A 23316-nucleotide genomic window follows, 5' to 3' on the forward strand; every position below is an offset into this window, starting at 1 on the left:
ATACTGCTTCAAATATACCTTGTGAGGTTGAGGTTGAGGTTGGACATCCCATTAATATGAAGTTGCCACGAACTGATGTTTGATTTGACTTCGGCTTGTAATCGATGTTCCAATTTATTAAAGACGTTTGGTATGGTCGAGGTCACAGTTCTTAGTCCATGTCTTTAATAGATGTAGCTTTCTGTACAGGGATACAGTCCTCCTGGAACAACAACAAAACTGTTACCAGTTTATTTCATATAGCTGAATTTATACAATGGGTTGAATCACTCAAACCCAATAATCGGAGGGTGTTGACTCATATTAGCACATACTTTTGGATACATAGTGTATCTGTGACCCGGGAATGTTCATTAGGTGTACACTTTAAATTTATTCGATGCATAAAATTGGACATTAAACCAGAAACAATGCAATGGACTGCCAGTCTGTCCAGAATCAGGGTCTGCACTTCGGGTTCCATATGAATGTGTCTAATTTTGGAATGGGTTGCATATTACTGTCTGCATATTACTGGAATGGGATCAACAAGCTCATCATCAGCTTATTTACATGTATGGCGTTGTGATTGGACACGTCAAGTAAAAGGTTAAGGGTTCTGCTGAATTGCCCAACAATGGCAACCTGGTTTTCGTGGGGCTTGAAGAGGCGACCTTCTGATTGCTAGTCCAGCACACCTTAACTGCTGAGCTACCGCAGCCCTACACGACAGTTGTGACTAAAACAATGCGTGCAATGGAGGGTTTGGGTGGCACAGTGGCTCGGCGGGCAGCACTCTCACAAGGTCCCGATCTGGGTCCTTTCTGTGTTTGCATGTTCTCCCAACTTGAACTGATGAACCTTGTTCCTGTCATGAATGTAACCAAAGTGTAAAACATGACGTTAAAATCCTAATAAATCAATAATTAAGGGTTCAGGGTCTTGCTCTAGTGTCCAACAGTGCCAACTAGGTAGTTTTGAGGCAGTCCAGTACCTTACACCGACCAGGCATAACATTATGAGCACTGACAGGTGAAGTGAATAACACTGATTATCTCTTCATCACGGCACCTGTTAGTAGGTGGGGTATATTACGCAGCAAGTGAACATTTGATCCTCAAAGTTGATGTTAGAAGCAGGAAAAATGGGCGAGCGTGAGGATCTGAGCGAGTTTGATGAGGGCCAAATTGTGAGGCTAGACGACTGGGTCAGAGCATCTCCAAAACTGCAGCTCTTTTGGGGTGTTCCCGGTCTGCAGTGGTCAGTATCTATGTACAGTAGTAAACCGGCGACAGGGTTGCACGTGATGCACCAGTGGTCCGATCCAACAGATGAGCTACTGTAATTCTGTTAATGCTGGTTCTGATAGAAAGGTGTCAGAATACACAGTGCATCACAGTTACACGGCTGTTTTGGTAGCAAAAGCGGGACCAAAACAGTATTAGGAAGGAGGTCATAACGTTATGCCTGATCGGTGTAGCTGATGTGCTAATGCTGTACACATATTTCTGCCAATGTAGTGCATTGTTAGTGTGTAAAGAAAAATATGCACCTATATTAAAGAGAAGTGTGTGTACGTACAGGAAGAATCCTAATGAGCCGTAGCTCCCGGAATCATTTCCTGTGCAGATTCGGCTTCATAGAGTGTGAAGAGGCAATAATGGCACATTGTAAACCCACTCGACACGAGGGGAAGTGGCTAGATCCGGACACTGATTGCTGGAATCTTGACTCCTCGCCTCATAATCTTTCCTCCAGACCTTCAGCCAGTCCTTGCATTAAAGCTTTGAAGTGCTGTCTGTCTCTCTGATGTCCCTCGTGTCCCATTTCCAGTCCCGATGGCCGGCGTGGCCCGAACTCTACACGAGAGTCAATAAACCCGCTTCCAACAGCGATGATGATGCGGGTTAGAGACCTCCATCCTTCCTCCGACCCCATTTCTTTTACTGCTTCCATCCCCTCCGCGCGGCCCTTTCATCTGCACTTAAACAGAACCCATTTAGTCCCGACCCCGCGTGTCTCTTCGGCCCACCGCCGCCTTTAGCCTGTCATTGGCCTCTGCAGAATGCACTGTAGAGAAGGCTTTTTCCCTCTAAAAGGGTTTCAAAACTTTGCTATTATTCCGCTTCTGTTCCATAATGGCATTTCAATCCGAGCCCCTGGATACGGCATGCCTAGTGCACTTCTGTGTGGGTTGAAAAGTGCACTTGATCCACCCTTTCTTCCATGAGTCACTCGGAATTGCATGCAGGAGCCACTAGCCATATGGTAATGAAGCTCGACCGGAGGAACGGACGTGCGGTCGTGCGCGGTGACGGGCGTGCTGTTTATTTAGGTTCAGGATGAATTACGAATAGCTTCGACTAGGTTTCATGAAGTTCATACCAATGTGTTAATCAGAGATGCCAGGAAAAAGGAGCAATACAGATGGCATAAATCTACAACAAATATCACCGGCTTCCAGCGGGAGTGAGAACGTGACGGCGGAAAGGCTGAAACTCTGAGGTGGCGAGAATATGAGAAATGAATGAAAGCAAGGAAAGAGACAATAATAAGATGTAGGTGCGATGGTAGTGTGGAGCTTCTTTCTTCTTCACCATCTGCTGGTGTGTGTATGTGTGTGTGTGTGTGGAAGCTTTTACCGAGTGAGATTTCTCTATCATACACACACTACACACACACCTTTCTGTTCAAACCACCACCTGCTCTCATAATAAAATGTAGCACAAAATAAACCTCGTTATCCGAGCAGCTGACATCAGGCCGGGCTTCACACCGAGACTGGAATAAATAAAATAATCACTTCATTATGAAGAGAAGTTTGGAATCAGCTGGATTTTTAAATAGAAATCTTAAATCTTAGATCTTTATCAGATTCTGCCTGAACAAACAACATGCTTTTTATTTTTTATATCATTAATAATCACACTGATTGGCAAGTTTGAATCTAAGCTCTGCTACCGGTCAGCTGGATGCCCTTTAGCGGGCACAATTCTCAGTGCCTGCAGCACACAAAATTGGCCACTAATGTGCTGGTTGGGAAAAGACCGGATTGGAAAGTGGGTGGGGTCTTCAGCGCTGTGTAAGGACCCTGATTAGTAACCCGAGGTGCATATACAGAAGTGGAGGAACGTGGGGATCAGCACATGACTCTTTGTGCCCGTGGCAGTTGTAGCCTAGCAGTGGGCGGCACGGTGGCTAAGTGGGTAGCACTGTCGCCTCACAGCAAGAAGGTCCTGGGTTTGATCCCCAGGTGGGGCGGTCTGGGTCTTTTCTGATTAGCGAGTTCGAATCTCACAGTTCTGTAAGTCGCTTTGGATAAAAAGCTATCTAGTCATTAATTCACCCATCCACTAATCCATCCATCCATCCATCCATCCATCATTCTATCTTTTCTTTAGCTTTAACTGGTCCTGATGTCCAGCTTTGGTCAGCCAGTATTCCAGAAATCCCATTAAGCTCAGAGCAAACACAAACAAACCAACCATCCTTCTAGATGGACCACAGGATAAGGAAACTCTGGACCGAATATTTCCCCTGTTCCTCCAGAGCTTCTCGTAGTGATGATGACCTGATTGGCGTGACCTCACACGTCCACGCTGAGCAGCTTCCATCTGTGTGTACGTTTGTATCAGCTGTGAGGGATTCAGCATTTCCATCGTCCCCAAGACTGGATCAAATCTCCAGTCTGGCCACTTGAGCTAGCCTCATATCTGCCCCAAAAGTGCTTATAGACCTGCTGGACTGAAGAATGGGATCCAATTTTTTCTCTTCCTGTCCATCTGGGCTGGAATCTAATTTAAGTTTATCTGTTTTACTATCAGTTATACCGATATATAGTAGCATCAATTATTAATACCTGATTGCAGGTGCCGCAGTCCCAGCAAAAAGACAAAGAGGAGCAGTGGTCAAATCCCACTGACACTCATAGACGGTTAATTGCAAAATGTCTTATTTGAAGAAGCACATTTGAACATTGTGAGATGTACAAAATCAAACAGAAGATTAATATTAATAATAATCATCATCATCATAATAATCATCATCATCAAAGGCTGATTTATAAAAATGCAAAAGTTGATGCTAGATATGTAAAACCTTTCCTTAATTTAAATAAATGTTTGTTTAGCTGAAGCCAAAGGATGTTTTTAACCCACAATATCAGCGACCAGCTACTATCTATATCAGTATCTGTATCTATATCTATCTATATCTAATCTATGTATATCAATATCTTAATCTATATCTATTTAAATCTATCTATATCTATATCAATATCTGTATCTATCTATCTATCTATATCAGTATCTGTATCCATATCTATCTATATCAATATATGTATCTATATCTATATCAATATCTATCTATATTTATTTATCAATATCTATATCAGTATTTGTATGTATATCTATCTATATTAATATCTGTATCTATATCAATATCTGTATCTATTTATATCAATATCTATATCAATATCTGTCTATCTATATCAATATCTGTATCTATATCTATTTATATCAATATCTGTCTATCTATATCAATATCTGTATCTATATCTATTTATATCATTATCTGTATCTGTATCTATATCTATATTTATCTATATCTATCTATATCAATATTTATATCAATATATGCATCTATATCTATATCATTATCTGTATCTATCTACAGGTATATCAATATCTGTATCTATCTATATCTATATAATATTTGTATCTATCTATATCTATATCTGTATCTATCTATAGCAATATCTGTATCTATATCTATCTGTATCTATCTACAGTATATCAACATCTGTATCTATATCAATATCTGTATCTATCTATATCAATATCTGTATCTATATCTATCTATATCTGTATCTATATCTATCTATATCTGTATCTATATCTATCTATATCAATATCTGTATCTATATCAATATCTGTATATATATCTATCTATATCTATCTATATCATTATCTGTATCTATCTATCTATATCAATATCTGTATCTATATCTATCTATATCTATCTATATCATTATCTGTATCTATCTATATCAATATCTGTATCTATATCTATATCTATCTATATCAATATCTGTATCTATATCAATATCTGTATCTATATCTATCTATATCTATCTATATCATTATCTGTATCTATCTATATCAATATCTGTATCTATATCTATCTATATCTATATCATTATCTGTATCTATCTATATCAATATCTGTATCTATCTATTTCAATATCTTTATCAATAATAACACGGGCCGTCTTGTAGAAATCATCATGTCCAGTGATTAAGCATTATTTAATGAACGCCAGAATGGACTGAAGTGCGTCACATGACCTCTCTAATGTCATCATTAAATATTATTGAATCTTTGTGGGAAGTTCTGGAGTACAGAGTGTGATCTCCACCTTCTCATCCATCAAAGAATCCTTTTGTCCACACATTCCACCACAAACCATCCAATGTGACACTAAATCACAGCAATTCCTGCATGTTTACATATATTTTATAGCCAAAAGTATTTGGACAGCTCATTTTAAATCCAGGAGCGTTAGTATGGAGTGCACAGCCCTTTTTGAGGAGCATTTGTGAAGTCCGGTCCTCACGATAGATCGATTGCAATCCTGGCTTGCAACCGATGTTCCAGTTCAAAGTTTAGGGCTCCTGTTCTTTGTATTAGCCTAGTGCTGAGAATGATCCACCACCTAAATAATACCTGCTCTGTGGTGGTCCTGTGGGGGTCCTGACCATTGAACAACATGGTGAAAGGGGGCTAACAAAGCATGCAGAGAAACAGATGGATGTACTACAGTCAGTTATTGTAGAAGCATCTGTGGGACGTGCTGGAGAGACAAGTCCGATCCATGGAGGCCCCACCTCACAACTTACAGGAGTTAAAGGATCTGCTGCTGACATCTTGGTCCCAGATACCACAGCACACCTTCAGGGGTCTAGTGGAGTCCATATCTTGACGGGTCAGGGCTGTTTTGGCAGCAAAACAGGGACCAATACAACATTAGGAAGGTGGTCATAATATTACCTGATCTGTGTATTTAATCTATACACCAGATTACAGCGGGTGTGACCAAAACACCTAAACCCGGTAACTGGTTAGAGTGATAACATACAGTATGTGTCCATATAGTGTATATTAAAATTAATCTGGTGTTGTAAGGTAACATTAGCTGAATATTGACACCCAGTTTTAAATTGTTGCATCCTTTTTTGATGATCGATGCCGTTTTAGTCATTATTGTCTGTTTTATGATGACAAACAGGGATGCAGCCCGAGTTATTTCTCTTTTGGTATAGAAGTGGTGGCTTTTATTTGACAGATTTAGTATTCAGATCGAGCTGAAGGTTGGCCTTTGCAGAACTGAAACGCCTCGAGGCTGAAACGTTTCATCTTCGTCTTTATGAAAGGACAGGAAAATGGAAAAGCCCATAAAGTGCTAGTGATCTTCACATAAAGCACCTAATGAGGAAATTAGGTTTATTAATGCATTAACTGATTTCCTGTCTGTAAATGCATTTCAGAATTAAGGTCGTGCTGCCTCTTCAACCCTGCTCAGCTGCACGAGTGCCACTGTGTGCAGAACAGAGGGTAAATAATGGGGTCTCATGATGCTCCCATTTGTCCCTTTAAATGCTTCTAGGACTGGTTTAGTTTAGTGGTATTGAATCCATCTGAAGATAGATAGATATACACCGATCAGCCATAACATTAAAACCACCTCCTTGTTTCTACACTCACTGTCCATTTTATCAGCTCCACTTACCATATAGAAGCACTTTGTAGTTCTACAATTACTGACTGTAGATAGTCTGTTTCTCAGCATGCTTTGTTAGCCTCCTTTCATGCTGTTCTTCAATGGTCAGGACCCCCACAGGACCACCACAGAGCAGGTATTATTTAGGTGGTGGATCATTCTCAGCACTGCAGTGACACTGACATGGTGGTGGCGTGTTAGTGTGTGTTGTGCTGGTGTGAGTGGATCAGACACAGCAGCGCTGCTGGAGTTTTTAAATACCGTGTCCACTCACTGTCCACTCTATTAGACACTCCTACCTAGTTGGTCCACCTTGTAGATGTAAAGTCAGAGACGATCGCTCATCTATTGCTGCTGTTTGAGTCGGTCATCTTATAGATCTTCATCAGCGGTAACAGGACGCCGCCCATGGGGTGCTGTTGGCTGGATATTTTTGGTTGGTGGACTATTCTCAGTCCAGCAGTGACAGTGAGGTGTTTAAAAACTCCAGCAGCGCTGCTGTGTCTGATCCACTCATACCAGCACAACACACACTAACACACCACCACCATGTCAGTGTCACTGCAGTGCTGAGAATGATCCACCACCTAAATAATACCTGCTCTGTGGGGGTCCTGTGGGGGTCCTGACCATTGAAGAACAGGGTGAATGGAGGCTAACAAAGCATGCAGAGAAACAGATGGACTACAGTCAGTGATTGTAGAACTACAAAGTGCTTCTATATGGTAAGTGAAGCTGATCCAGATGTGCCCGGGCTGATTTATTTCAGACAGGCAGTGAAGGTCAGTTCCACTATAGAGAATTTCCTTTTCCTCCTTTTGACCTGCACTGCTGCTATAGACAGGAAGTTCATGCCACATTCATCATTTTCCCCCCCCCCCGATCCTCTTTTAAGTCGACACTGGAGATAAGAGACCTGTTCAAATAAATTTACTGACATAGTAACGTCATGCGCTCTGTTCTATAGCCATGGAAGTTGTTTTGATGGTGGAGGCTACAGCCAATATATCAACCTGGCTTCATAAAAAATAATTCCAATATGAATTTTGTTGCTTCTTACAGTGAGTAGCACCACTATCTATTCCGTTACAACAGTGCTGACAGGTTATTCTACACTTCTCAAGGACTGAATGGTGTAGTCATGGTTATACACTACATCCTGGGTTTGATTCATAGGTGGAGTGGTCTTGGTCCTTTCTGTGTGGAGTTTGCATGTTCTCTCCGTGTCTGTGTGGGTTTCTTCCAGGAGCTCCGGTTTCCTCCCACAGTCCAAAGACGTGCAAGTGAGGTGAACTGGAGAAACAAAATTGTCCGTGACTGTGTTTGATATTAAACTTGAACTGATGAATCATGGGTAACCTGTAACTACCGTCCCTGTCATGAATGTAACCAAAGTGTAAAACATGACGTTAAAATCCTAATAAAACTAAACAAACAAACTCAGCCTGTGTGTATGCATGGGTTTGGAGTTATGAAGTTATAGTTTGGATATACTGATGTGTACCAGAGCCCATTAACACTTTTAATAGGTGCAGACTCTCTGCAGGGTGGGATTTGGGCCGGACGGGCTTCCCTCTGCGCGCCTCATTTTAATTAAATGTCACTTATGGCTTTAATCTACTGTTTTGGAACCGATCCAACAGCAACATGAATCATATGTAGCAACGTCTGAATTATTGCGCTGCAGTTTGCTTATCTAGCATTAAAAAGTGTTAGACTGAGGCACAACTCGGCCGTTCTCTCTAAATGTGTAGAACATTTCCTAGAGAAATAAAATCCTTAGATGTTCGGCTTAAATGGAAAATGTTCTTTACTTTTAATAGCTGCAGAGATCAGAAACGTTTTCTAATCTGGCTGATTTTTTCTTTGCTACTTTCTCATCACATACAGATGATTAAATGTCAGTATTTTAAGCTTCAGTTTAAAGAAATGTAAAGGAAATGTACACGAGTGGAAACAACTATTATTCTCTTTTATTTAGGATACTTTCAGCATCAGAGTCCACTTTTAAAATTTGTTTTGTGGTGTAACAATCTAAATATACATAAATGTTAAAAAGGTAACATTATATTGTCAAAACTCTTTGGACGTCTTTTCTAAATATGTTTACACTGCACGTTTGAGCCACGCTCATTGCTAACCACTGTGTTAAATCAGTTATATCAAATGAATTGGCTTTTATATATTTGGCAACACAGCTTACAATAAAACTTGGAACATTAATCCTTTAAGTTCACAGTTAAAAGTTAAAGTTCTTGTGCCGATGTTGCTCTGTGTGTTGCAATCAGGACCAGAAGGTTTTCATGCACTACATATTTTAGCATCCCACCGTCCCACTCATTGAGTTTGGGTGGCCTAGTGTTTCATAGTTGAGCTGTTAGCTGCTAGTAGATGTTTCCAGGGCAGTTTTAGCAGGACAGATTAGAAATTTGATGAACCTGTTGGAAAGCTGGCATTTAATGAGCAAGTCCACATTGAAAGCCACTGAATAATTTTAGTACCCTAAATACCCTAAATTTCCTAAATTTTAAGTTGTATTCCATGCCATAGTGTCATCAGATGCACAAATATCTTATCTTTTGCTTTTATTTGCATATCGTATATTACACAGACAGACAGACAGATGGATGGATCACTTTATTAATCCTGTAAGAAAAGTCAATCATCTGTCTGTCTGTCTGTCCGTCCGTCCGTCCGTCCGTCCCTATCTATCTATCTATCTATCTATCTATCTATCTATCTATCTATCTATCTATCTATCTATCTATCTATCTATCTATCTATCTATCTATCTAATCTATCTAATCTATCTATCTATCTATCTATCTATCTATCTATCTATCTATCTATCTATCTATCTATCTATCTATCTAATCTATCTATCTATCTATCTATCTATCTATCTATCTATCTATCTATCTATCTATCTATCTATCTATCTATCTATCTATCTATCTATCTATCTATCTATCTATCTATCTATCTATCTATCTATCTATCTATCTTATCTATCTAATCTATCTATCTTATCTATCTATCTAATCTATCTAATCTATCTAATCTATCTATCTATCTATCTATCTTATCTATCTATCTATCTATCTATCTATCTATCTATCTATATCTTATCTATCTATCTAATCTATCTATCTAACTAATCTATCTATCTAATCTATCTATCTATCTGTCTGTCTGTCTGTCTATCTATCTATCTATCTGTCTGTCTGTCTGTCTGTCTGTCTGTCTGTCTGTCTGTCTGTCTGTCTATCTATCTATCTATCTATCTATCTATCTATCTATCTATCTATCTATCTTATCTGTCTGTCTGTCTGTCTGTCTGTCTGTCTGTCTGTCTGTCTGTCTGTCTGTCTATCTATCTATCTATCTATCTTATCTGTCTGTCTGTCTATCTATCTATCTATCTATATCTAATCTATCTATCTATCTAATCTATCTATCTAACTAATCTATCTATCTAATCTATCTATCTGTCTGTCTGTCTGTCTGTCTGTCTGTCTATCTATCTATCTGTCTGTCTGTCTGTCTGTCTGTCTGTCTATCTATCTATCTATCTATCTATCTATCTATCTTATCTGTCTGTCTGTCTGTCTGTCTGTCTGTCTGTCTGTCTGTCTGTCTGTCTGTCTATCTATCTATCTATCTATCTATCTATCTATCTATCTATCTATCTTATCTGTCTGTCTGTCTGTCTGTCTGTCTGTCTGTCTGTCTATCTATCTATCTATCTATCTATCTATCTATCTATCTATCTATCTATCTATCTATCTATCTATCTCATCCATCCATCCATCCATCCATCCATCCGCTTAGCATATCAGTGTGCTTTATTTTATTTATGAAAACAGCTGAATCCAGTAACTATAAAGGTAATCCAGTTTACTTTTGGCAGTGCAGTGGTGTTTTCTACAAAGCATTCGGAGTTAAAAAAAAAAAAAAAAAAAAAAAAACCAGACTCTGATTTAAAGCTCGTCTGGTTGACGTTGGATTTCAGAGCTCGTGTTGAAAGAGCCTGGCACGGAGCAAGAACTTCCATGGAAAGCTGCGCTCCACACTTGATCTTGAAAGCGTAATAAGAAGCAGACGTTTGGGCAGGGTGATAGCGGTAATAATATGCATTTTGGATGTTTGGCTTGGAGACAGTTTTGCACTGCACATCTTGGTTCAGAGCTGATGTGGTTACACATGATATATCTCCTGGCTCATGCTTAGTAAGTTCCAGTAAAAGCGAGTGTGTGTGCCACATCGTGTGTCTGCAACTTCTAAATCTGAGCTGAAATGTGGTCGAGTTATGAAGAGTCTTCTGCCTAGTTGTGGTTCGTCGTGTATTTTAGGGTTCTGGCTCTGTTTGGATATGTTGACACATTATCTATCTGTCCGTCCGTCTGTCCATCTATCTATCTATTCCATCCATCCATCCATCTATCTACTTATCTGTCTGTCTATCTGTCCATCTGTCTGTCTGTCTGTCTGTCCATTCGTCCATCCTTCCATCCATCCATTCATCCATGGATGGATCCATCTTTTTACTTACCTACCTATCTAGCTACATACCCAAACCCACCCACAGCCTGCCTGTCTGTCTACCTCTCTGTCTGTCTGTCTGTCTGCCTGCCTGCCTGCCTATCTGTCTGTCTGCCTGTCTGTCTACCTGCCTGTCTGTCTACCTACAAACCTCACCCACCTATTTGTCTGTTTGTCCGTCTGTCCATCCATCTACCTACCTACCTATCTAGCTACTTACCCAAACCCACCCACTGTCTGCCTGCCTGTCTACCGGTCTGTCTGCCATCCTGCCTGTCTGTCTACCTACCAATCTCACCCCCCCACCCATCTATCTACCACCCCCATCTATCTACCTACCCACCCCACTCACCTATTTCTGTCTGTCTGTCTATCCATTCATCCATCAATCTATCTATTTACCTACCTACCTACCTACCTACCTACCTACCTACCTACCTACCTACCTACCTACCTACCTACTTACCCAAACCCACCCACTGCCTGCCTGTCTGTCTATCTATCTATCTATCTATCTATCTATCTATCTATCTATCTATCTATCTATCTATCTATCTATCTATCTATCTATCTATCTATCTATCTATCTACCTACCTACCTACCTACCTACCTACCTACCTACCTACCTACCTACCTACCCACCCACCCACCCATCTATCTATCTGCCTACCTACCCACCCACCCACCCATCTATCTATCTGCCTACCTACCCACCCACCCACCCATCTATCTATCTGCCTACCTACCTACCCAACCACCCACTCACCCATCTACCTACCCACCCATCGATCTAACTACCTACCTACCCACCCACCCATCGATCTAACTACCTACCTAACTCACCCACCTATCTGTCCGTCTGTCTATCTATCTTGGATATGTTGACATCACGTGAAACTGACACACCACCGTTCTGTGTGTTTGAGAAGGAAACACTGAAGGTTTTTGTATCCACTCAGTCATGAAGGCCACCGAGTACCGATGGCATTGACAGTCCCTCGGGACTCCTCCACCTTCTCCTGACTGTCCTCTCAGACTCTGCGGGGGGGACTCCGAGGGTCCCCGGGGCCTCACGTTACCAAATGGAGCTTCTGTTCATCCATGCGACAGAAAAAAGAAAGTTGAGAGACGAGGGAACGTTGCTGTCTCGAACAGCTGTCTGTGTGCTCGTCACCAACCCTTCAAAATGTCATTTGTTCTTGTACCTATAGATATTGCTCATCCATCTGTTCCTGCTGATGACTCCATGTGTCTTGTTCTTCATTAAGGAGCTCTCGTCCCCAGCCGTGAGCAGATGCCGGCTTTATAGATTAGACGCCGCCTGCGGTTGACGTACCATCAGTTACTCAGCAACTAGTCACAAATCTAGTTTGAACGACTGCCCGTGATCATCTATACCAACCTTACGAAAGTGATTCCAGGGGTTTCCTAAACTTCTTGGAGCCAGAGACTCCTTATAGCTGTAATAGATTCTCTTTATCCTGTTCTTATAGAGCCATAAACATTTACCTAATTGTAAAGTCTAGTGCTTATTATGATACCAGCATTATTCTGGTTAAGGGCTAAAAGCTAGTGCCCGTGCTCGCTGTGGCATTAATGGTTTCCTTTTATAGTACCGACAGGTCCAGCCGAGACCAAGAAAGATAGATCAGGTCTTTATTCCTAATTTAACAAGCAGTACAGTGGGAATAATGCTAGCCAACTGTAGCATCCGGCAAACTGGCTTTATTTATAAGTCCATAGAGTGTGTTTCCACTTCTCAGGGGTCTAATCATGGGCTCCTTTACACTGGAAACCTTTCAGAACACTGGTTTACCATAATTATATACAAAACTGAAATTGTATATACACTATATGGTCAAAAGTTTTTGGTCGTCCCTAATATATCTAAATATCTTTACACTGCAGATGTTGACAGCCACGCTCATCGAAAACCACTGTGTTAAATCAGTTAAATAAAATAAATTAGCTTTTATCAATTTTATCAAGTTCGGGGGGCAAAAAATGGGGGCATCTCATTTCTGGTACTGCTAGACTGTCCCTCAGTGCAAAAGCAAGACCCATGAAAACAGAAGCTGGAACGTTTGGTGTAAATGAACACCTTCACCTGTTGAACATGTTTGGAATTCACTGGAATGTACAGTGGTGGGGTAAATCTGGCTATATTTAACTTCTTGAGGGTCTTATCATGGGCTTTTTGTGTCACTGGAAACCAGTCTAAACACTGGTTTAAACCATAATGTCACAGCTTTGTGTCATTCATAGTCCCTGATTTCACACAGCAATTTACCAGGTAAGACCAGTTCACAGCCGTGCTGTCGAGTACAGATGGAACCAGATTGAGGAGTGTCTCTATATTGTGTATTGACTGTAAATTATATGTACACTGATTATGCATATCATTATGACCACCTTCCTAATATTGTGTCGGTCCCCCTTTTGCTGCCAGAACAGTCCTGCAACTGTGCTGCTCTGTGTATTCTGACACCTTTCTATCAGAACCAGCATGAACTTCTTCAACAATCTGAGCTACAGTAGCTCGTCTGTTGGATCGGACCACACGGGCCAGCCTTCGCTCCCCACGTGCATCAATGGTTCTTGGCCGCCCATGACCCTGTCGCCGGTTTACCACTGTTCCTTCCTTGGACCCCTTTTGATAGATACTGACCACTGCAGACCGGGAACACCCCACAAGAGCTGCAGTTTTGGAGATGCCCTGAGACATTTGTTCAGGGTACGACTCGGTCCTAGTACATGGATGCTTTCACATCATCATCACATGAAAATCGGGCGGCACAGTGGCTCGGTGGGTAGCACTGTCGCCTCACAGCAAGAAGGTCCTGGGTGTGATCCCCAGGTGGGGCGCTTTGGGTCCTTTCTGTGTGGAGCATGTTCTCCTCGTGTCCGTGTGGGTTTCCTCCGGGCGCTCTGGATTCCTCCCACAGTCCAAAGACGTGCAAGTGAGGTGAATTGGAGAAACTGAATTGTCCTGGACTGTGTTTGATATAATCTTGTGAACTGATGAATCTTGTGTCATGAGTAACTACCGTTCCTGTCATGAATGTAACCAAAGTGTAAAACATGATGATAAAATCTTCTTCACCTTTAAGCTTCTTTGAGCGTCCAAAAAGGTGGGAATCAGATGGCGCTAAGCTCTCTCAGACACGACCGGTTACTCCTCCTCCCATCCTCACCGCTTCCAACCAAAATATAAAAGTGAGGAAACTTTTTGAAGACCCCTCGTAATTGTTTTCATTTGTTGAAGTGAATGAGGCAGTGGTATCTCAGTGAGTAGGTTGCTGGACTAGTAATCAGAAGCTTGCCAGTTCAAGCCCCACCACTGCCAGGTTGTCACTGTTGGCAAAGCCAGTTCTTCTTACGTTGACATGTTGGCACTTTTGCTCAGTAGTGGCTATGACATTTCGGAACGTTAAGTTTTGGCTGGTCATTACTTGAGGCTCTGCAGATTCCATTTTTCCAAGTTGTGTGTCCTGCCAAGCTGTTGGTGCTTTGCAATGATTCCATTCTACAAGAACCTGTGACTAAGGCAGCTTTGGCAGGGCAGAAGTTTGACAGCTTAGTTGATTTATTACTGGAAAGATTCTGTTTAACTGGAAGTTACTGTTTAAAATCTCATGGCTAGTATTCGTTTAGGTTAGTGTTTATGCTGGGAGGAGATTAGTGCTGCAACCGTTAAAGCCAATAGCCTCCTGTGATCAGAAGTTATAGCACTGAAAATCAAAGGAATATTAATACACATTCTTGCACAGAAAAATAAATAAATAAATAAATAATTAATATAAATAAATAAATAAAACAGCTCTAGTTTCAAACTGTGCACCTACAGCCAAGTGCCAGGAGTTTAAACAGGATTTAAAAATCCCAACAACACTGCTACACCTGAGGCACTTATACCAGAACACCACACATTACCTTATTATTATTATTATTATTATTATTTATTATTATTATTGTTATTCTCATTCTCATTAATTATTGTTATTATTAACAATATTATTATGTTTATTATTATTATTATTATTATTTTTATTATCATTATTATTTTATTATTATTATTATTAATAGTGTTATTATTATTATTAATAGTTATTATTATTATTATTTTATTTATTAATTATTATTATTATTATTATTATTATTATTATTATTATTATTATTATCATTGTCAGCGTCCAGGGGGTTACACCAAAAGCAAATAATGACATGGGACAGCTGGAGCCTAGTGGTTGAGGTACTGGACTAGTAATTAGATGCTTGCTGGTTCAAGCCCCACCACTGCCAGGTTGTCACTGTTGGGCCCTTAACCCTCAATTGGCTGTGACTGTATACTGTCACAACTGTAAGACTCTTTGGATAAAAGCGTCCGCTAAATATCGAAAATGTAAATGACACTTTGTGGCATAGTTCGTCCTCTTGACCCCATGACCACGTGATTTTATACCCACCTAGTGGCCATCGCACACTACTTGTACTAACACCAGCAGGGTCACGCTTACATCCACATACAACAGATCTGGTGACATTCATTACAGATACAAGAGAAAGTCTCCACACTCTTCTCTACTCTATATATTAAGAATTAAAAAAAAACAAATGACATCTTTTTTTTACATGTTCACCTTCCAATGCATTTTTCCAGCGTCGTACCAACTTTTTAATTCCATCAGCAAAAATTGTCTTGAGCGCGTAGCCACTGATGCGCCGCTGCTTTCACATCATCATCACATGAAAACCTGCAGGTTGAACCCACGTGTAGCAGCACCCTAAATTATCTTGCACTGTGTTTTATTGTGACAGTTTGTCATTCTGAGCTGAACCAGTTTTCTCAAGGGCAAAGCTATTCTTCCTACATCTCCAGCCTCTTTATCCTCAATGCCACATTATCATCCCTCCCCTTTCCCTCAACCACCAGAGTATATGCTTGCTATGTGTTTATGACAGCAAAGTGTGGCTAATATGCCCTAAACCCACAATCCTCGGGTAAACAGTGATAAACCAGGTCTTGCTGACCCACACAAATTTCGTCTTAACTCCTTTTCAGTGCTGAGCTTATCCCTCTATCCCTCTATCCCTGTCCCAATATTTACCGCTGTCACATCCACACACTGCTTAAAGGAACTTTCTGATTTGGGTTCGTGTGTCTCACCCTGCCTGGCAGCCGCCGTCACACCGATATTAAGAATCCCCTGAATTAATGACGAGAAACGTGTGCAGAGGTCGGATTTGCTGAAATAATAGGCGGCTTCATTATCACACTTTCCCCGGAGTAATATATCGATCAGATGCAGACGTTCACACGCTCGTTTCATGTCCGCTTTCTTTTTAGTTTGGTCTCGGTGAAATAAGTCGGAGCGCGGTGCGGTCTCACACTCACTCATTAGTGATCCGTTTCCTTAGCGACTAAAGATTGTGTTTTCTTCGTGTCCGCGGAATAATGGACATTTTTTTTCCCTCCCGCGTTCTCGCGTAGCTTTTTTTTCCTCTCATTTTAAAAGAAAATTTCTCAAAAAAGATGTACAGGTCATTTTGGGTGCATTATAGGGAGAAAATGGAAGAGGGAGGAAAAAAACAGGAGTGGGGAAATCCAGTGGTGCTGGGTGCGCGTGAGGCCTCTATAATAGCGAATGGATTATGGTTCTTAATGACCCCGCTGCTCTCAGAATAGGCCGCCTTTCAGAAAGGGAGCATGAAAAGGTTGTGCTATTCTCTACTAAAATAGAATACTTTTATGTTCAAATGGAATGACCTCTCTCTCCCTCTCCAGTTCCCCCTCTCTAACCATCTCTCCGTCGTTCTGTCTCCGTCTCTCTCTGTTTTTTCTACAGAAGGAGGAACCGACCCGTGGAGCTCTGACTGAGGAAGGTAAAGAGCAGCTGATGTTCGAGGTGCCTCTGAATGATTCGGGTTCAGCTGGCCTGGGCATCAGCCTGAAAGGCAATAAGTCTCGGGAGACCGGAGAAGATCTGGGAATCTTCATCAAGTCCATCATTCATGGTGGAGCTGCTTATAAGGTAGTGCACCAAGCTCAGGCCACACACACACACGAGTCAACCTAAACTGGTCCCAGTCCTGTTTTCTTTGTCTGTATTATGCACGTTATGTATAATGTGGGCGGCTCGGTGGGTAGCACTGTTGCCTCCCAGTCGGAGCCGTCCGGGTTCTTTCTGTCTGGAGTTTGCATGTTCTCCCCGTGTCTGCGTGGGTTTTTTCCGGGAGCTTCCTCCCACAGTCCAAAGACGTGCAAGTGAGGTTAACTGGGAATACAAAAATTGTCAAGGCACAAAGCATATATGAAGATCATTATCATGCACGGAGAGTCATGCACCAATTTCCATTATCCCGCATCTCTGTGCAGTAACCCACATTATATATATATATATATACAGTGTATCACAAAAGTGAGTACACCCCTCACATTTCTGCAGATATTTAAGTATATCTTTTCATGGGACAACACTGACAAAATGACACTTTGACACAATGAAAAGTAGTCTGTTTGCAGCTTATATAACAGTGTAAATTTATTCTTCCCTCAAAATAACTCAATATACAGCCATTAATGTCTAAACCACCGGCAACAAAAGTGAGTACACCCCTAAGAGACTACACCCCTAAATGTCCAAATTGAGCACTGCCTGTCATTTTCCCTCCAAAATGTCATGTGATTTGTTAGTGTTACTAGGTCTCAGGTGTGCATAGGGAGCAGGTGTGTTCAATTTAGTAGTACAGCTCTCACACTCTCTCATACTGGTCACTGAAAGTTCCAACATGGCACCTCATGGCAAAGAACTCTCTGAGGATCTTAAAAGACGAATTGTTGCGCTACATGAAGATGGCCAAGGCTACAAGAAGATTGCCAACACCCTGAAACTGAGCTGCAGCACAGTGGCCAAGATCATCCAGCATTTTAAAAGAGCAGGGTCCACTCAGAACAGACCTCGCGTTGGTCGTCCAAAGAAGCTGAGTGCACGTGCTCAGCATCACATCCAACTGCTGTCTTTGAAAGATAGGCGCAGGAGTGCTGTCAGCATTGCTGCAGAGATTGAAAAGGTGGGGGGTCAGCCTGTCAGTGCTCAGACCATACGCCGCACACTACATCAAATTGGTCTGCATGGCTGTCACCCCAGAAGGAAGCCTCTCCTGAAGTCTCTACACAAGAAAGCCCGCAAACAGTTTGCTGAAGACATGTCAACAAAGGACATGGATTACTGGAACCATGTCCTATGGTCTGATGAGACCAAGATTAATTTGTTTGGTTCAGATGGTCTCAAGCATGTGTGGCGGCAATCAGGTGAGGAGTACAAAGATAAGTGTGTCATGCCTACAGTCAAGCATGGTGGTGGGAATGCCATGGTCTGGGGCTGCATGAGTGCAGCAGGTGTTGGGGAGTTACATTTCATTGAGGGACACATGAACTCCAATATGTACTGTGAAATACTGAAGCAGAGCATGATCCCCTCCCTCCGGAAACTGGGTCGCAGGGCAGTGTTCCAGCATGATAATGACCCCAAACACACCTCTAAGACGACCACTGCTTTATTGAAGAGGCTGAGGGTAAAGGTGATGGACTGGCCAAGCATGTCTCCAGACCTAAACCCAATAGAACATCTTTGGGGCATCCTCAAGCGGAAGGTGGAGGAGCGCAAAGTCTCGAATATCCGCCAGCTCCGTGATGTCGTCATGGAGGAGTGGAAAAGCATTCCAGTGGCAACCTGTGAAGCTCTGGTAAACTCCATGCCCAGGAGAGTTAAGGCAGTTCTGGGAAATAATGGTGGCCACACAAAATATTGACACTTCAGGAACTTTCACTAAGGGGTATACTCACTTTTGTTGCCGGTGGTTTAGACATTAATGGCTGTATATTGAGTTATTTTGAGGGAAGAATAAATTTACACTGTTATATAAGCTGCACACAGACTACTTTTCATTGTGTCAAAGTGTCATTTTGTCAGTGTTGTCCCATGAAAAGATATACTTAAATATCTGCAGAAATGTGAGGGGTGTACTCACTTTTGTGATACACTGTATATATATATATATATATATATATATATATATATATATATATATATATATATATATATACACAGGGGTTGGACAAAATAACTGAAACACCTGTCATTTTAGTGTGGGAGGTTTCATGGCTAAATTGGACCAGTCTGGTGGCCAATCTTCATTAATTGCACATTGCACCAGTAAGAGCAGAGTGTGAAGGTTCAATTAGCAGGGTAAGAGCACAGTTTTGCTCAAAATATTGCAATGCACACAACATTATGGGTGACATACCAGAGTTCAAAAGAGGACAAATTGTTGGTGCACGTCTTGCTGGCGCATCTGTGACCAAGACAGCAAGTCTTCGTGATGTATCAAGAGCCACGGTATCCAGGGTAATGTCAGCATACCACCAAGAAGGACAAACCACATCCAACAGGATTAACTGTGGACGCAAGAGGAAGCTGTCTGAAAGGGATGTTCGGGTGCTAACCCGGATTGTATCCAAAAAACATAAAACCACGGCTGCCCAAATCACGGCAGAATTAAACGTGCACCTCAACTCTCCTGTTTCCACCAGAACTGTCCGTCGGGAGCTCCACAGGGTCGATATACACGGCCGGGCTGCTATAGCCAAACCTTTGGTCACTCGTGCCGATGCCAAACGTCGGTTTCAATGGTGCAAGGAGCGCAAATCTTGGGCTGTGGACAATGTGAAACATGTATTGTTCTCTGATGAGTCCACCTTTACTGTTTTCCCCACATCCGGGAGAGTTACGGTGTGGAGAAGCCCCAAAGAAGCGTACCACCCAGACTGTTGCATGCCCAGAGTGAAGCATGGGGGTGGATCAGTGATGGTTTGGGCTGCCATATCATGGCATTCCCTTGGCCCAATACTTGTGCTAGATGGGCGTGTCACTGCCAAGGACTACCGAACCATTCTGGAGGACCATGTGCATCCAATGGCGGTGCCGTGTATCAGGATGACAATGCACCAATACACACAGCAAGACTGGTGAAAGATTGGTTTGATGAACATGAAAGTGAAGTTGAACATCTCCCATGGCCTGCACAGTCACCAGATCTAAATATTATTGAGCCACTTTGGGGTGTTTTGGAGAAGCGAGTCAGGAAACGTTTTCCTCCACCAGCATCACGTAGTGACCTGGCCACTATCCTGCAAGAAGAATGGCTTAAAATCCCTCTGACCACTGTGCAGGACTTGTATATGTCATTTCCAAGACCAATTGACGCTGTATTGGCCGCAAAAGGAGGCCCTACCAGGGCTCTAGAGTGCGACCAAATTTCTCAATGGTGCGACTAAAAAAAATCTCAGGTCGCACCGGTGCGACCAGGCGTCCGAGGGATAAAAAAAACTACAGACACACATTAGGCCAATATCATGGTCTAAACCAATCAGAGATAGCGAAGGGCAGGACAATATTGTAGCGGTGATATGTGAGCGACATTCAGCTCAGCCAATCAGAATGCAGCACCAGGTTTATACACGTGCGTTCGGACGTTCTGCAGTAAGTTTAGTTTTGTATATGAGACTCGCCGGATGTTCCAGAATGGAAGTTCGGGTTCTGGAGCTCGGCGGTGTAAAGTGTTGTAACGCTCACTTAAGTCCTGACTAAACAGTTAAAGTGACTCGACCCTGTCGTGTGCCTTTATTCCCACACCTCCACCACCGCACAGCAAAAGACCCGCAGCATCCCCACCGGACAGCGGCTAGGTGAGCCGACCCTCTACAGTAGCAATGGGCTAATGCTAGCGGTAACGTGCTGCGATAGTGAAAGTAAAAACACGACAATATTTTCGTTAAGTAAAATATAAAAATAACTAAAAGACCAAAATATATTACAATACATGTAGTCAAAATACGCAGTGAGTGCACCGCAAGTGATTTTGGGAATCTGTGTAAAAGATACAGTAAAACCGATAATATAATGCACTGCATTTAACATTACACTCTAACACACACACAAACATATACATATAATTTTAAATATACACACACATATAAATAGATATACACACATACACATTTACTCTATTATTTTTATAATTTTTATAAGTGTGCTATAATTAGTCTATAATACTATAATTAACTGTAAAGAAGACCATGGCCGGCAATAGTGTATTTGTGACTGGTTCTAATACATTTTGAATTGAAAGGCTGAAAAAGCCCAATGCATCTATAAAACACATTACATGCCTCGATAAATGCACTGCCCAAGTGTCCCCTCTCCCCACTGCCCTTCATTGTCAGGCAGCAGCAAACAGATCATCAGATGAAACCATGTTGACCAGATTGTTAGTTATTTCCAAGTCAATATTGCCTGTATGGACAGTGATTTAAAAAAAAAAAAAAAAAAAAAAAAAAAAAAAAAAAAAAAAAGTGAACCTGTAAAACTGCGGTGTTAAATGCGATGCGGTCGAAAATTTGGGTGCACCTAACTTTTGTGCTGGTGCACCTAAGAAAAAAAGTTAGGTGCACCAGTGCAACCAGTGCAAAACGTTAGTCTAGAGCCCTGCCTACACCATACTAATAAATTATTGTGGTCTAAAACCAGGTGTTTCAGTTATTTTGTCCAACCCCTGTATATATATACACACCGATCAGCCATAACATTAAAACCACCTCCTTGTTTCTACACTCACTGTCCATTTTATCAGCTCCACTTACCATATAGAAGCACTTTGTAGTTCTACAATTACTGACTGTAGTCCATCTGTTTCTCTGCATGCTTTATTAGCCTCCATTCATGCTGTTCTTCAATGGTCAGGACCCCCACAGGACCACCACAGAGCAGGTATTATTTAGGTGGTGGATCATTCTCAGCACTGCAGTGACACTGACATGGTGGTGGTGTGTTAGTGTGTGTTGTGCTGGTATGAGTGGATCAGACACAGCAGCGCTGCTGGAGTTTTTAAACACCTCACTGTCACTGCTGGACCGAGAATAGTCCACCAACCAAAAGCGCCCCGTGTGCAGCGTCCTGTGACCACTGATGAAGGTCTAGAAGATGACCGACTCAAACAGCAGCGATAGATGAGCGATCGTCTCTGACTTTACATCTACAAGGTGGACCGACTAGGTAGGAGTGTCTAATAGAGTGGACAGTGAGTGGACACGATATTTAAAAACTCCAGCAGCGCTGCTGTGTCTGATCCACTCATACCAGCACAACACACACTAACACACCACCACCATGTCAGTGTCACTGCAGTGCTGAGAATGATCCACCACCTAAATAATACCTGCTCTGTGGTGGTCAGTGGACAGTGAGTGTAGAAACAAGGAGGTGGTCATAATGTTATGGCTGATCAGTGTAGATGTCCTGTAGTTAACTTTGTGGTCAGCAGGTGCTGAAATATGTCCACAATAAAATAAAATAAAACACTTTATGCAGCTGTTTAATTGCAGCTTCATGCAGCTTATTGATTGTTTTGGAGCGTGTGTTGAACCTCACGGTTATGATAATAGAAATGCATAAACGTGGAGCCCTTCGGTTAAACAGGACCTCTCAGTGAGGACAGTAAATCAGCCCACGACCCGCGGCAGCTGCATCTGATCCCTTCCGGTTCCCTTTGCCCTCTCTGACCCTCAATTTTGACCTTGTTAGGCCTGTGGTAGAGATATCAGCAGGGTGCTGAGTGGACACACGCCCGGGTTTGTGCTGGAGGGCAGCAGGCTGTGGAGAGACGGGGCGCACGCTGCTCATCAGCTGTTCACCATTATCACACCTTTTTTTTTTTTCCTCTTTTAAACTAATCTGTCCGTCTGCAGACACGCCGGAATCATCGTACCGTGCGTACAAACGTGAAAATAAGGGGATGTTCAGTCACTTCTGGGATTTTAATGATTTCTGTAACTGTTATTCCTCTTTTTGCTGTAAATATTTGGTACATGTGCTTATTAGAAAGGAAAATTAAATGAGAACATCTATTTTGAGTTCCATCATTAAGTTCTCTTTAATTTCAAAATGTGTTGCTTTAA

At 41.9% G+C, this 23316-nt stretch overlaps 1 protein-coding gene across 2 annotated transcripts in view; it reads left to right on the forward strand.

The window, feature by feature from the left end:
* The window catches only part of pard3bb (par-3 family cell polarity regulator beta b), a 416753-nt gene that overhangs the window by 168448 nt on the left and 224989 nt on the right, over positions 1–23316 (forward strand). For both annotated transcript variants that reach the window (XM_063005444.1, XM_063005445.1), the window contains exon 12: positions 17147–17332. In XM_063005444.1, coding sequence (XP_062861514.1) covers positions 17147–17332 — 186 coding nt within the window. The remainder of the gene's footprint in view (positions 1–17146; positions 17333–23316) is intronic.

Source organism: Trichomycterus rosablanca, chromosome 12, assembly GCF_030014385.1.
Source record: "Trichomycterus rosablanca isolate fTriRos1 chromosome 12, fTriRos1.hap1, whole genome shotgun sequence".
NCBI lineage: Eukaryota > Metazoa > Chordata > Actinopteri > Siluriformes > Trichomycteridae > Trichomycterus > Trichomycterus rosablanca.